At 41.1% G+C, this 15460-nt stretch overlaps 1 protein-coding gene across 1 annotated transcript in view; it reads left to right on the forward strand.

Moving 5' to 3' along the window:
- The first annotated feature begins 2502 nt into the window (after nucleotides 1-2502).
- Nucleotides 2503-15460, forward strand: part of gucy1a2 (guanylate cyclase 1, soluble, alpha 2) — a 32256-nt gene continuing 19298 nt past the window's right edge. The window contains exons 1-4 of the mRNA XM_020940435.2: nucleotides 2503-3249; nucleotides 10041-10102; nucleotides 11217-11335; nucleotides 12385-13271. Of these exons, the coding sequence (XP_020796094.1) occupies nucleotides 2926-3249; nucleotides 10041-10102; nucleotides 11217-11335; nucleotides 12385-13271 (1392 nt within the window). The 5' untranslated portion in view covers nucleotides 2503-2925. The remainder of the gene's footprint in view (nucleotides 3250-10040; nucleotides 10103-11216; nucleotides 11336-12384; nucleotides 13272-15460) is intronic.

Raw genomic sequence — 15460 nt, forward strand, 5'->3', positions numbered from 1 at the left:
TATCTGATGATGGTGTCCTAGTTGACCAAAATTAGTATTAATCAACTATTTGTTTTGAGATTATGAGTTTTTTGTGGACAGATGTTTACAAACGACTGTGAGCTTGCGATCTTGTGAGTGCAGGTTAAGTCCGATACATGGTGAGAGCATAAAGATGTTTAATACTATAGTTTTGAGAACAATTGCTCAACACTTCCATTTTTAGATGACTAATTCGTACTTGTCTTTAGTCTGTCAAGAATTTCTTAAGGCAGCTACAGCTCCAAAGTTTGTTGTTTTGTGTGGGCCTGAAATACAGTATTCTCTACCTGGGTTTGACTCTGTGTGTCAGTGTTACGTTCCTCTTATCTCACTACATTCCTCTTTCCCTCTTTCTTCCTTGTATCGGGAGTTTTTCCACTTCGTGTGTGAATAGGGAGTTGCCTAAAGGTATTTACTAAAATGTGTGTATACATTCTTCACAAGTGACCAGACAATTTTTGGCATTTTTCCTGTTTAATGTTGTAAATTTGTCTTGCAAACATTCGTGGTATTTTCTTCATCCCTGGGTTATGAGCATATATCTTGCTCCCTCTAGTAGCCTAATGTTCTGGCCTGGATGATAAGTAAAAAAAAAAGTGTCAACCCAGGTTCTGTTTTTATTTAATTCAATACTGAAGTGAAAACTTGTGTAGCAAATGTTATATTAATTCAGCCTTACATTTGTATCACTCTTGACAAACCTCCCTAGAACAGTGCTACATTGTAGTGACTAGTGAGTATTCATGAATCCCACTCTTGAGTTTGGGAGGGTCTTAAACATCCCCTACCTGCCCTGAGGTAGATTGCTAAAAGGCAAAGTTGCCCATCTGCGCCATCAGCCCTCCAACTATCTCATACTACATTCAGAAATAGACAAGGTGGTTTAAGTGTCTTGCACAAGGACCCAATGAGAGCACTACATACCCCATATATTGAAAGGTGCTCTGTTAATTTTAATTTCTAGAGTATTGCTTGTTTTGTGAATTTAAATGACAGACTTACATCCATCTATGCCACCATTTCAAAGCAGCTCCTGTGCTGCAAGGTAGCCTCCTTATCTGTGAACAATATTTATTCCATTGTCCTGTAAGCTTTATTAAATGGCTATAACATTACCGATGGATAACAGACACAAAGAACGAACCCGATAAGGACAGGCAGCTGCTTGTACTGTGGCAGAGGATAATGACTGGAGTATTTGTGGCCGTGTTAGTCCAGAAAGTCAAATGAATTAGTACTAGACACCTCCAGGAAATGACATGTGTTTGTATGTTCAATGGTGCGTCACGCTTGTCCCTTCTGGTGCTGTCGATTGAGGTCAAGGTCATGGTTGTGATCTGTGCCAGACATGAGCAACAGTGTGTTCTATTGTGGCAGGCTGACTGTGTGTACGCCAGTCTTGCCAGCTTTTGTTTCTACAAAGTGGGGGCATATTTCTCCCTGCCACTTCACAGAACAGTTGGTAGGTCGCCATAAACCTGCTTTATTGACCATGACTATTGTGTGATTACAATCTTGTTCTGTTGATTGCTATTCCAAGCCAGTGGATTGGAATGACAGAGACAATTACATGTTTTTGTGCCATGAATGCCCTGATTGATAGGCTATTGAATAATTTATGTATATCCATAAACTACAGCTCACCAATCTAGTTGAAAGCTTTGTCTGGGCTCAGGTGGGTATTTTATTTTATTTTTTACTTTGCAGTCTAAAATAATTTGTTCCACCAACTTTACTCAGTAGTGTTGAGGGAAGATAATGAAGTCTATAAAAAGTTGAACTTGATACAAAACAGCAGTCCTTTTATCCATTCGTTCCATCCTTTTCCAGAGAGAGTCTACGAAGCTCTTTCACCTGGCGCTTTCTGTAGCTGCCCTCTGATTGGCTGATTTATTGTCCATCTCAATGCAAAGGAGCTCGTGCACTGACGCTGACTTCATTGCGCGCGAGCTCGGCGGAACGCTCTGATCCAGCCGGCGCGTGCTGCTGCTCGCTGCCCGCGCGCTCTCTCTTCTCCATCTGCGCACCTTCACACCGCCGCCTCAGACCAGCCTCAGACCAGCCTCCGAGCCCTGCTACCTGGAGCCCTGGTGCGGCGGAGAGCCAAACACGGACTAATGAGGACAGGGCGGCCCGCTGCCACTGGGCACTCTTCCACAGGCTCCGCGTAGACCTCACCGAAGCTGCAGAAGGCTCTAGACAAGCTGCAGGAGCTGTCGCAGAGGAAAACCGGCTGCTGTGACTTTGGGGATTCCTCCTCCAAACATTGGGATTAAAATAGGACACTTTGCGTCTCTGGACCTTTACATGCGCTGTGCTGCGGAATAGCTTTGCGTTTCACCGGGGATAACCTTTCAATGAATAGCCTATAGACTTGTTTGACGAGATTTTAAGCTTGAACCATTTCTTTAATTGTAGCTAACGTTTCCATCAAAATTGTTTTTTAGCTGTCAAAGATTACGGCTCACGTTACAGTCAACGCAATCGTTCTGTTTGGCCGTAAGATCTCGTTTTACAAGCAGGGGCATCCTCTGCGCTGCGTCTGCCCTCCCGGGGAGCAAGGTGGGTTTTGTGGGGTAAATAAGGACGCTTTTCGGAGGGCAGCGTTCCCCCGCCTCTGCCTTACATAAATGTTTGCGTGCCGTTAGTCGACCCCCTCTCTCTCTCCCTCTCTCCCCGAGGTTGAGTCTCACGCAGACAGAAGACAACTCTACGCACACACGGACACGTACCGGTCAGCGCACATCCTTATGCACACACCGTTTACAGACAGAGCCCACCCTCTCACTACCCCTCACACCCCCACTATCTGATGTGTCCCCGGCGCCGAGCTGGACGCGACACACAAGCGGCTGTAGCATCCTCCTCCACAGCTCTACCCTCCTCCTCTTCCTCGCCATCACCATGTCCTCATCCTCGCGCAAGATCTCCTCGGAGTCCTTCAGCAGCTCGGTGGGCTCTGACTGCGGGCTCGAAAGTCCGGGGGGAGACGTCGGGGGAGATGGTGGTCTGGAGCCCGCGGAGGAGCCCCGAGGATGCCCATTTTCGTCTTTCCCTTCTGCCCAGAGAGCGGTGCTGTGGAACGGACGCAGCCCCGTGGAGAGGTCGGTGTGCCCGGTGGGCGAAGAGCAGCAGGGACCGAGTGTGCCCCACAAACGAGCGACCAGGAGGAGAAGAGTGAACCTGGACTCGCTGGGGGAGAGTTTGAGACGGCTCACCTCACCCACGGTAGGGCAGCGCACTATCAAGAGCGTTTATAGCCCCATGGGGAATCAAGCAGGTCTGGCTTTTACTTGCTCATGAAATGACCATCATCACCTAAGCAGTAACAACAGACTGTAAAAATTGAATTAAGCGAATAGGCCTATAATTAAAATGAATAAAGAACACAGGCAGTCCAATGACTAAATATAAATACTGTATCTGGCATATAAAAGGGTTAGGGTTAGGCAACACAGACTAACACATTTCAATTTCAAATCTAAGCCTAAAATGTATGCCTTTAGTGACTTAAATTATGGAAATGAGTTGTCAAAAAAGTTTATTTACCTCAGTAGGCTACAGGACAAGAGAAAACTCATATTGTATTGACCATTCAAGTCTGGCTATGCTTCCTGAAACAAGTCATAGATGGTAACATTCGCTGTCCTTAGTTTGACTCTGAAGGATCTGGAAAATGCCAAGGCACTAAAGCGGGACATAGGTTAAAGTGCCAAGCTTTCTCTATTCTGAAATGAATGTTTGTTTTATGGTACGGTATTTGGCACAACTTTGCTTTCTCATGAGGTTAAGAAAACAGTATCCACAACTATCCAAACAAATATATTGAAGTATTTTTGAATACTCATTGTTTGGTCTGGTTTTGCTGTCTGTGTCTCACCTGTGAACAATAGCTCTCTGTCACCTTGTCTCAGCAGCAGCATGTGTCGTAATAAAGCCACTTATTGGAGCAGGACGTAACTATGATAGATTGCATGTGATTACAACATTTTACAGCACAGCACTTTATGAGGTTACAACATTTAACATTTAGCTAATTATCCCTGATGTATTTGGTCAACATTAAGTCATGAAAAATAGACTGACGATTAAGATGTACGGTCACACTTTGGTGAAACACAGACATTGCCGTATATAAAATAAAAATTTGTAAGATTAGGATTAATTGAGGATTGTGCGTTAATGTCACCAGCTGGGTATGATGCTTTTGATCATTAGTTTTTAAAATATTTTAGAGCTAAATTACAAATGTCCACAAGATAAATAGCCAAAATGATACAATCTAGATGATATGATAAGATCTGGGAAAATATTTTAGGAGATTTTAATGATCTACGGTTTTTGCTTTAATCATAAAATTATTATCTTTTTTGTTGAAGTTTTGTGTAGGGTGCACTCCTTGCATCAGAAGGTCAAGTAGTACTACGATTGCATGGATAGGGTTAAATTAATCACAATTTTTCCTTATATTGATCGATGATGATTTAGAATTTTGATTTAATTGTGTCAAATAAAAACATTTAAAACAAAAAAGGTTGGTTCTATATTCCAACCACATGCTTTTATTGACAGAGGACTGGCTGTAGAATACCTAAGCTGACGATTACTGATTAGAAATAAAATCATCACTTGCACGTCCTTACTTGCATCCATTCAAGACTTACTTCAGCTTAAGCACTGATATTGTTGTATAGAAACATTCTTTATACAAAGCTGTAAACTCCACACAATAGTAAAGCACCTGTTGCCATTGGTCACCTCAGCTCTGTTCTGGTTCAGTGTGCGTCTGTCTGTGCCAGAGCGTGACAGCAGAGCAGAGCCCGACTACACTCACCCACAGGCTTTAACATGTGGCCAACAGTTGTGTGTGTGTGTTTTGTTGCTGTGGAAGTGGCCATTAGCCCGCTGACCCGTGATGCTGATCAAAGCTTCGGGTGTTGCCTACAAATATGAGCAGAAAAGTGCCAGTGTGCATGAGCTGTGTATGTGTGTTGAGCTGTGTATGTGTGTTGAGCTGTGTAGTAGTTAATTTGACACACAACCGTAAACAAGTGGGAATAAACACATTAAATTGGCTCATACAGGTTGTAATTAGTTATTGCAGCATCACTTGTTAAAGGTGCGCCATGTAACATTTCTGGTAGGGAGTCTGCCTCCTGCTTGTCTCCATGGTGATGTTACTGCTTTGCCAGAAATGTTCCTCAGCATGGCATAAAACTTTATCTTGCATTTATTCAATTCAAGGTGCCTTTATAGCTAAAAAATGTCTTGAAAAACATTCTTACTGTGAGTGGCCGCCTCTCCACAGATCTGACCTGAAACTTCTGCATGGAGATGATTTTAATACCATTTTGTGGAACATTCTAAGTAAAGCCATAGCATCTCTGTACAAACAAGTGAACCAACCAGAAATGCTACATAATGCTGCTTTAAAATAAAAAGCATTATCACCTTTTCTGGTAAAATTTCAAATCTTTTTTTAGCTCTTGATAAATTTTGCTCAACTCTTTTTCAATACTGTTTCAAGCGTTTGAACAAAATGCTAAAATGATTCAACTGTCTGTGATCGTGAGCATCTGGCCTTAAACCTTTGCCAACTCTGTTCGAACTAGGCCGATGATGTCCTGTGGAAACCCCGTAAGACACTTGCACATATAAAATACAATACAATGACATAACGCATTTATTATACATTTGTATCGTATCTAAACAATCACACCGGATTTTTTAATACACTTTTTACTTACTGCCATGTAACAAAGCATGCCTCCACGCTTTCCCAATCACTGCACAAACACAGGAAAAATCGCTGTTCTCCATAATCCAATTCTTTCAGCCCCCAAACCTGAGAGAACCCTGTGCTTTGATTACACGGAGAGAGATGTTTTTGTATTTGTCAGCGCTCTGACAGATGAGGCTCGCTATGCGCAATATCGAGAAGGGGCTCATCTGGAGTTTGAGCTTTCCCTAATGATACGAATAATAAGAGAATGGAGCAATTCGTTTCCTTATCAGCTGTTTGGGACATTGAGTTGCTTTATTTTTTTTCCCCATTCTTTAAGGTTTGGACAATATGTGCAATAAATATAACTATTGGCTTTACCTTATTTATTCTTTCTATTACTATATCGACTCAGTAAATGATAGCTGGAACAATATATTCTGTGGCTCAATATTTTCTGTATATTTTTTGCAATATTAGGAAGATTTTTTTTTATATTACGATAAGATTTGAGCTTTAGAGGGTCTAATAAGTAAATTTTATGGATAATTATTGCTTAATTATGCCATTTATTTCTTGCAGTGCATTAGGGTTGGGTATCATTAAGAAGTTGCCGATACATATCTCGGTACATAGGCCATGATACGGTACATATCTTGATACAGTGCACTTTCGATTTGATGCGGTATTTCAAAACAATTTGCTTCAGTTAAAAAAATAAAGGCTAAATCATGGCTGTGATACTAAAAGTCTTTGTTAAACCACTTCTTGTGCAAAGTTAATATGAAACACACAGTGAACAGTGAAAATGTCAAATGTGTCGCATAAATGAGTTTCCTTTCTCTAAACAAGCAACAAAATTGTAGCTGTAACAAAATAATTTAGTAAAATACAGCAAAAACACTCTTGGTGATATATCGATACAGCAACCCACGATATCAAACTGTATCATCACATTAAATGATACAATATATCAATATTTTGTTATTTTTACACACCCATACAGTGCATGCCTTTTAATGATTTTGTCTACTTAAAGGGCCCATATTACTCTGTTTTCTGATCTTTGTTATAATGTTGTTTCCTCATCAGAAAAATACCGTAGTTGGAAATTCCAAGGCTGATATGAACCAAATGATTCTAGTGAAAGTATATGGAGTTTAAAATCACAGTGGAGCACCTCCTGTACTGCCACATGACGTCACAAGGTGGAACAGGGCGTTTTCAGTTTGAGAAAATTTCAGCCTAAATATGCAGATTTTGTGTGTTAAATGTGTGAATGACACTAAACACAACTCCAGTATGTTTGTGATGAGGCAACATTATAAAAGAGCAGACAATAACATAATATTTAATGTCATACTGGAATTTTTCACTGTATTAAACCTAATCTATCTATGGAGACAAGCAGGTGACACTTTCAGGCCAAGTCCCAGGCTAGATCTGTGGAGAGGCAATCCCTTTCATGGTATTTTTGACCAATAAAAATACCCACAATGAAAGAAATACTAGATAGATAATGCAAGAGTGTGTAAAATTCCAGAAAAAGCGACAACAAATGGGCAGTGAAAAGTTTGATTTGATTTGATTTTGATATTCAGTCAGAAAACTCCCTGTGGGTTGCCAGATCGTACAACCAAAATAAAGTCCAGTTACAATTGTATCACCCGCAGCTACTAACCTTTAGAATAGCTTTTGCAATTTTTGTACGTAATGCAATTTGAACATTTTCTATGTATTAACTGTGGAACTGTGGAAAACCTGTCTACATTCATTGCATCTATTCAGCGTTCCCGTCCTTTGCGGCAGTCCTTAATATAAAACTGGAAATGGAAAACGGAGACAAGGACATATCCTATTAAAACCCGCGTCTGTCTATTTGCATGAGCGAATCAGTCATCCAGAAACGCCAGGTACAAGTCAGATGAGTTTGACTAAGAACAAGAAAGAGGGGGAGAGAGTGACACAGCCAGACAAATGGGGCCGGCTCTCCTTTCAAAGTAAGGACAAACAACAAAACAATCAAGGAGAGATGAAAAATCTAATTCACTTGAAAAAAATACAACCCCCAAACTAAATAAAAAATGAACCTATGAATGGCCTATTCATTGTGGCTTTAGTGCAAATAACATGGCCTATTGAGTTGCGTGTAGGGTAAACAGCTAGGCCAACAATGCGGGCTAATGATGGTGATGTATTTGTGTTGAGCAGTGTTAGCACATGTGTTTTGGTGTGTGGCCTGATAACAGTTCCTCTCTGTTGGGTGGTGGGTCTTTCTGCTGTAGCCTTGTGCGTGGTAAATGAGTGGTAAAATCAAGGACGGCTCCGTGAGAAAAGGGATGCACGATATGGGAAAAAAGAATGAGTGATTTGATTTCAGTGATGAACCATTGGCCATGTGGTTTGTGACATGATAAATTCAGTGATTTTATTTACTTATTTACTTGTCAAACAGTGGGGAAAACAAGCTTGAAACACAAACAAAATAAGGATCAGTTAGGGCAAAAATTATATCCCAGCTATAACTATAAAGGGAAGATTTATATCCCAAAACATTCCACTTTCAGACACTCTAAAAAGACCATAAGACCATACAAATCAAATTGATGGGAAAAACTGAAATTTGCATACTTCAAAACAGAGAAATTGCACTGTTGTGTACTGAGGGCACTCACTATCTGCTCAGTGCTTGTTATCCTGGCCTATGTCATCATTGCTATAATACTCCCTACAACGGAAACATAGCCAGACTGGACTGCATTAGATTGGAATGGACACTATCACAGTGTTTTTTGGGTTTATTGCTGGGTTTATTTAGAACTTTTCTCTTCATATCATGTCTCGCCTCTTCAACTCTCAGGCTTTTCCAATTTATTATACAACAAACTATATTCAGTATATTGTTTATTTATTTATTTTATTATTATAAACTACAATCATAGATCAAACGTATAGTGTAACATTTCAAACAAGCTTGTAAACTGACATTTCTGCACTTTGGTGGTTAATTAAACTGTTTGATCACTTGCAAACCTTCAATTTCTCCGCTTTTAAAGAGCCTGAGCTTACTTTTAATTTATTCTTGTCAAGATAAACGCTCTTTACATCACAGGTTGTCTGGCGAAAGCTGCTAAATAAGAAAAAATGAGACTGTAAATTATGATCTATGTTCTAGGTGATAACTAATAAAGGAGCTAATTACAGGGTAAACTTTTATCATCTAATCAGCCACAGTGTTACAAAGAATCAGGGGAAACCAACTCCCTGACACTATTCTTTGTCATGGTGCATTGTGAAGAGTGACAAAAAGAAAGGAAATCGTAGGCGGAGATTGGAGGACTATAAGGAAACAGCATGAGCCTCGAAACCAGACAGTTGTTTTAGTGTCATGGTGCAATATCACAGTCATAGAAAGGACTAAGTGGGCGGGGCTAAAACATCAAACTAAAACATGTTTCTGAATTTTAATCTATTGATGGCATATATTTCAGACACATCAATAAAAACACAACACAAATGACCCTTTTACATCAGTAGAGACATGCATTATTGTATTTGCTGATTTCTATATGCACACACTATTACACCCTTTGCCTGTCCAGTCGCCACAGTGGGCGTGGGCCTGGCACTGACCTGTCCAGCTGGCACACAGTGTTCTAGTATTGTCACTGCAGCGTTGCGTTTGAGCTGTATCAAACATAATCAGATTGTAGCCGCCCTCTTAAGCTTAAGCGGACTGAAATGCAAATTACAACTGTACAAGCTTGTAGTGTACATGTTAAAATTGTTGCAGTTGTAAATGATTCCAGTAAAAACAATACTCTGTGTAATGTTTCTGGTCGCAGATGGGAATGTTATAGAGTTGTGTAGAATTGCCCACAATATGGCATTAAAAATCTAGATCTCCCTGGGGACAACTCAGAGGCAACAACAAGCCAAGTTACTGGTCAAAACTGTGGAATATATAATAATAATGCACATTTTTCAGCTATAAAATATCAGTGAGATAAATTAAATGCCATACTGTGTAAGTGTACTGTGTCAGTCAAGACAATAACAGCACAGAGACAAACAAGTTATGGACTTTCCAAGAAAAGTTACACACACCTTTAAAATACAGCATCATTCTGTTTTTGACCAAAAAAAAAAAATCTATAAGATGAATAGGAGCAAACAACAACTAGATAAAAAAGGTTCAATTTATGATTTTATCCATCAAATTAAGCATGACAAAACAAGTTGCTAGTATTATTTACATTCAAAACATTGACACTATAAATATTTTTTTCATTTGCAGACACAGACTGTTCAGGAGGCTCTGCAGCGGACTCTTAACTTCTACAGACAGCAGGAGATCAGGTGAGCTCACATGCTTGTCTACCTGCTGGTTTTCACTGATAATGATCTCGTGGCTTCATATCCTGCTTTCTACATGTTGTCTACCCTCCTGCGTTCCTCCTATGTTTTCTATCTGCTCTCACCTATCACCTATCTACTTGCTTTCTATTTGCTCTATCCGGCTATATCCGGTTGCGATTTTCTCATCTATGTTATAAAGTTTTATCCTCAAAAACACAACTGGAGTTTTATTTAGTTTCATTCATATATTTAACACACAAACAAGAAAACACTCATGTCATGTGGTAATATAGTAAATTCCACTGTGTTTTTAAACTCCATACACCTTCAGCAGAATTCTTTGGATTATTTTAGACCTGAAATCACCAATCTCCACTGAACAAAATGTAAAAAGTAGTTGAAAATTATCGCTTATGACATCACAAGGTGGAATAGAGCATTTTGAGCTTTTAGAGATGTAGGCAGGCTAGTACTAAAGGATTATTCAGACATATGTGAATGAAACAAAACTCCTGGTGTGCTTTTGATGAGGTAACAACGGGGCTTGAGGCTTACAAGAATCCATTTTGTGTAATTTACTGTAGGACCTTTAACTTTTTGTCTCCCTGCCTTCCACCTACTACTGTATTTCCTTGCTTTCTATAGTACTTGCGGCCTACCTGCTGTCTACTTGTTCTCTGTGTACTGCTGTCTACTTACCTGGATTTAACCCTTTGTCTCCTGTGTATCCACCTGCTGTCTACCTGACTGTGTATCTTCTATCTACACACTGACTCCTGCTGTCTCCTGCTCTCTCCTTGCTTTCTACCTGTTCTAACCTGCTGTCTCCTGACTGTCTCCCTGCTGTCTGCCTGCTGTCTCCGGGCTGTCTGTGGCATCCCCATCTCTCCTTTTCTTCTTTCTTCAAGTCACTGTCTGCCTTTCACACATGTCTGTGCACACACCCGCTCAGTCCCTCACACTGCCTCCTCATTTCTCTCTGCTTTTTCTCATCTCTTGCTGTAATTTTGTTTGAATAATATCTATCATTCAAGTGTTTGTTATAATTTTAATTTAAACCTTGCTACTCTTCAATATATTCTTGAATTATATACTATTGTTGCGTTCCTCTAAGGTGTCAAAGCATTGAGGAAAAGAGAAGAGACAGAAAAGAGGAAAAGTGCCCCTTCCTAGAAAACTCTGGTTCAGAGGAGGATGTTCTACAGATCCTGCAGTACATGGCTACCATAATGGGTGAGGCTTCTTTTACATACAGATAAATTAACATACACTCTCTCTTACGCATTAACCATGTTTGAACACTTTTCTGCACATTTCCCCATGAATCAAAATCAGTGGTACAGCAGGCTACTATTAATACCATTCCCCCAAGGGCAGACCTTTGGAAAAGCTGCTGTCATCTCTCCTGAAAATGAGGAGTGTTGTATAAACTAGTACACTTGCTGACACACATGTAGCCTACATGTGTTTACACATAAAGTACTATGTACACAGTCTGTGTGTAGTCACTGTGGGCTCAGAAAAACACACACGGACAGTACGTGTTGGGCTTGTGAGTCACTCAGTACATCTTTGTTCTAGCTTGGAGAATCTTCTCTTACCTTCTCTCTCTCTTGTCCTCCTCTGCAGTGCTGTTCACTATGCAGACAGGAGCTGGAGTCGCCCATAATTCACTTTAGTCTGACCTTCACTAATGTCCTGTCCGTCTGGTTCCAAAGGTCCACTGTCGCTGAGACTTTGTACCAGTATCATTGGACATGGTTTGTCCTGCATATGATCATATTGAACTTAATGACAGAACACTGCCTTTATATCTGTGTACTGGTGACTTATCACAGCATCTGGCAAAACACACATTTAGTTTTCTTGACACATTCTCCAGATTGTCCTGGAGGACTACCAGGTATTCCCTGACCAGATGGGTCTCTGATTCCTCCTGTCTGGGTGTCCCAAGTATCTTTACCTACTTGTTTTTCATCTTATAAATATGTGCACAGTGCTACTCAAGAGGCACCATGTCACACTGACTGTTCTAATATCATGGCTTCCCTTAAAGTACTAATCATAGAGTATTCATCTGGGTCTGAGACAAATGGATTTAATAAAGTGTAGCTGAGAGGATGTAGTGGTGGGGTCATCTGAAGCTTTGAGCATGTCACATAATGATATGTACCTCATCTTTTCAGTGGCGTGTGTAGTACATGTACTATACACTGTGTGTGTACAACAGTGTCTGTACAAACGATTATACAAGTTAAATGTTTGTGTGTCCTCTTTCTCAGGAGTGCCCTTCTGTGAGCTTCGAGAGCATTTTGGAGAGGAGTTTTTTGGCCTGTGTTTTGAAGAGAATGAGCGAGTGCTCCGTGCTTTGGGAGGAAACCTTCAAGACTTTTTCAATGGCTTTGATGCCATTTTGGAACACATTCGCACCTCCACAGGGCGCCGAGCTTCATCTGAGAGCCCGTCCTTCCAGTGCAAGGACCCACATGAGGAGGAGAAACAGCGGAGAAAAGTGCACAAAGTGTGTGAGGAGGAGCGGGCTAGCAGAGGGCGAGTGCTGCTGCTACACTGTTTGAACCCTGCTCCTGTGGTGGGCCTAGTCATGCCAGGCCTCATCAAAGCCGTTGCTAAGCGACTCTATCACTCGGAGGTGGAGGTGGAGGAGGTTCCTCCTCTGACTCCTCTGCCCTCAGAGGACCTGGAGCAGACTGATGGAGACTCCAGGAGTCCCACTCCCACAGCCTCCCCCACAGCCTCCCCCTCCTCCTCTCCCTCCCCTCCCTCCGCCTTCCCCACCTCCAGCCCCACTGTTTGCCTCTCCTTCCAGATCCAGGAGACACGTTCTGTGTCCCTCATCTCTGTCCCAAACAAAAGACCCCCTCTGTCTCTGTCCACCAACCCCAGCGACCTGCGCATTGGCCTGGCCACATTCTGCCGGGCCTTCCCTTTCCATCTGGTGCTGGGACCGGGAATGGAGCTGCTGCAGCTCGGAGAGGGGCTCAGAAAGCAGGCTCGCATCGAGCCTCACCGGGTCCTCTCCTTCAGGGACTGTTTTGAGATTGTTTCTCCCAAAATGGAGCCTTCTTTCAAGGGAATACTCCTAAGGCTGGCATCTCCATTTACCATCCGCACCAGGCCTGACATTGCACAGACTGGAACTAAGGAAAAGGTACGTGTGACACTCTCTCACTGCTACTGACATCCCATGAGCATGTCACATAAATGTTCCTCTTTAATTTGCATCAACAGTCTGCTGCCCTTTGAGAGATTGCGGTATGTCCTCCAGTTGTACAGTTGTTCTGTATAGTACCTTGTGTCATACCTGAGGAGAGAACACTAACTCAGGCCGCAGATAGAGAGAGAGGGGAGCCCTGACATTTTCAGTGAAAGGGCAGCAGAGCGAGGCGACAGGCCAAGGTAAAGAGGCCACACATGGTTTGAATGGGCCATGGGGCGTTTGCAGTGGGACTCTTGTGTCTTCTTCTCCCAGGGATATGACCTGTGCTGCGGCGTGCTCTGACCTCCTGAAAGGTCACAGCACCATCTGTCTCTGAGCGTACAGTGGGAAGTGTACACAGCGCCTTTCCACTCTTGCATCATCTCAACATCATGTCTCATTCTGTCTCCGCACTAAAGACACTGCTCCTAATTTGACATACTTTATTTAAACAGCCCGTCGAGGTGTAGACTTCACATGTAATAAAGGCAAACTGCTTGCAACACTTCTGAAACCAGGCAACAACAGTCACGACAAAGATTCAAAACCAATATTAAACAGATTTTGACAGTATTGCAGCACAAATCCTCAAGATTTGTGTCTCCTAACATCTGTAGATTTCACTTCAAATCAATCCTTAAAAAAAGAAAATTTTACTTAATCCTTAATCCTAAAAGTATGACTGAAAGGTCTTACATGCAGAACGTCAGCCCATACCAACAATGTGCTCAAAAGCAACTATAATCTTTAGCCTTTCACAGCTACCCTAGTTAATCTTTTTTATTTGTGTATACGTTAATAACCTACATTTGATTTTAAACTTACCTACCATGCATCTATTTGATTACAGGCGTTTTATTGCTCAAAAATACCATGTTAAATTTGAATTCATACTGTGGGGTCGCCTATCCACAGATACGACCAGCAGCTTTGCCTGTTTGTATCAGTTGGTTGTTGTGGAGATAAGTTAAATGCCATACAACTTAAATGCCATACTTTGGATCATTTAATATAGAACAGTGTAAAAGTAAAATCTCATAGTGGTAGGGATGTAACTATTATGTATTATCATGATATGCATCTCATGGTACGATATTTATTGTGATATTTTGGAGAGGCTTAATTGTAGATAGGACACATTTCTGCTTTTAAAATACCTTGACTTGATGTCCTTGTCCTACCTTGATTTTGGTGTGAATTATTTCTGCCATAATCCTAAGAATTCAAGTAAAAAACATATTTCTTCATGTTGTCTGGACTGAAATGAATCATGGGATATGTAGTTCCCGATGTTTATAAGCTGTTGCTTCTGTAAACAATGCATTTAAGCAAAGAAACTTGTAATTCGATATATTGTGACAGCCCGCGATATTATTGCGAGACTTTTGACGATACAATATCACGATATTTCGGTTATTGTTACATCCCTATATAGTGGTGTCTGTAAACTCCAGACATCAATTACTTACTGTTCAAATATTGATTAGACACTCTTAAATGAGTTTTCCCACTAGTGCCATAATATGTGATCAATACACTACAATTTAAAAGGATTTAGTTACAGTTTAACACAGACTTGATCACACCTCTTGAAATATCAGTCTATTTAAACGTACATTGTGTCAGAGAAGCTAGCACGTTAGCATTGTGTTAGCGTGTGTGAGCGAGTGGCTGAGTGGGCCTGACTCATTGACTCCTTGCTGCTTGTTCATGCTAATGGGAGTATGTTGACATGCCACGGTGCTCGCACAAAAGACGATCCATTAGCGTCTCTTCCACCTCACACCATCCCTCTCCACATCACCTGGTCCAATTGTCCAAGTCCAGAGCTCTTTCGGCCCCTCCGCTCTTTGTCATGCTCTACCTTCCCCCCTTACACTCTGGTTTCCTGCTAGCTCTGGAAGTAGACATTTATTTCACCCATTTTCAATAAGCATTCAAATATGTGACATTGCATTATGGGACTGCAAGACTAACTACACTGAGGACAATAAACAATAATATGGCTAATCATGATCAAAACATATAACAATAGATTGTAACTGAACTTCTATGTTTGTTTAAGAATTATTCATGTTTTTATAACTCACATTTTTAAACAGTCACCAAAATTTCAATATGCGTAATCGTAATTGGGTCAA

This window comes from Boleophthalmus pectinirostris, unplaced genomic scaffold, assembly GCF_026225935.1.
Source record: "Boleophthalmus pectinirostris isolate CB_2022bp ecotype Guang Dong unplaced genomic scaffold, ASM2622593v1 HiC_scaffold_9, whole genome shotgun sequence".
Classification (NCBI taxonomy): domain Eukaryota; kingdom Metazoa; phylum Chordata; class Actinopteri; order Gobiiformes; family Gobiidae; genus Boleophthalmus; species Boleophthalmus pectinirostris.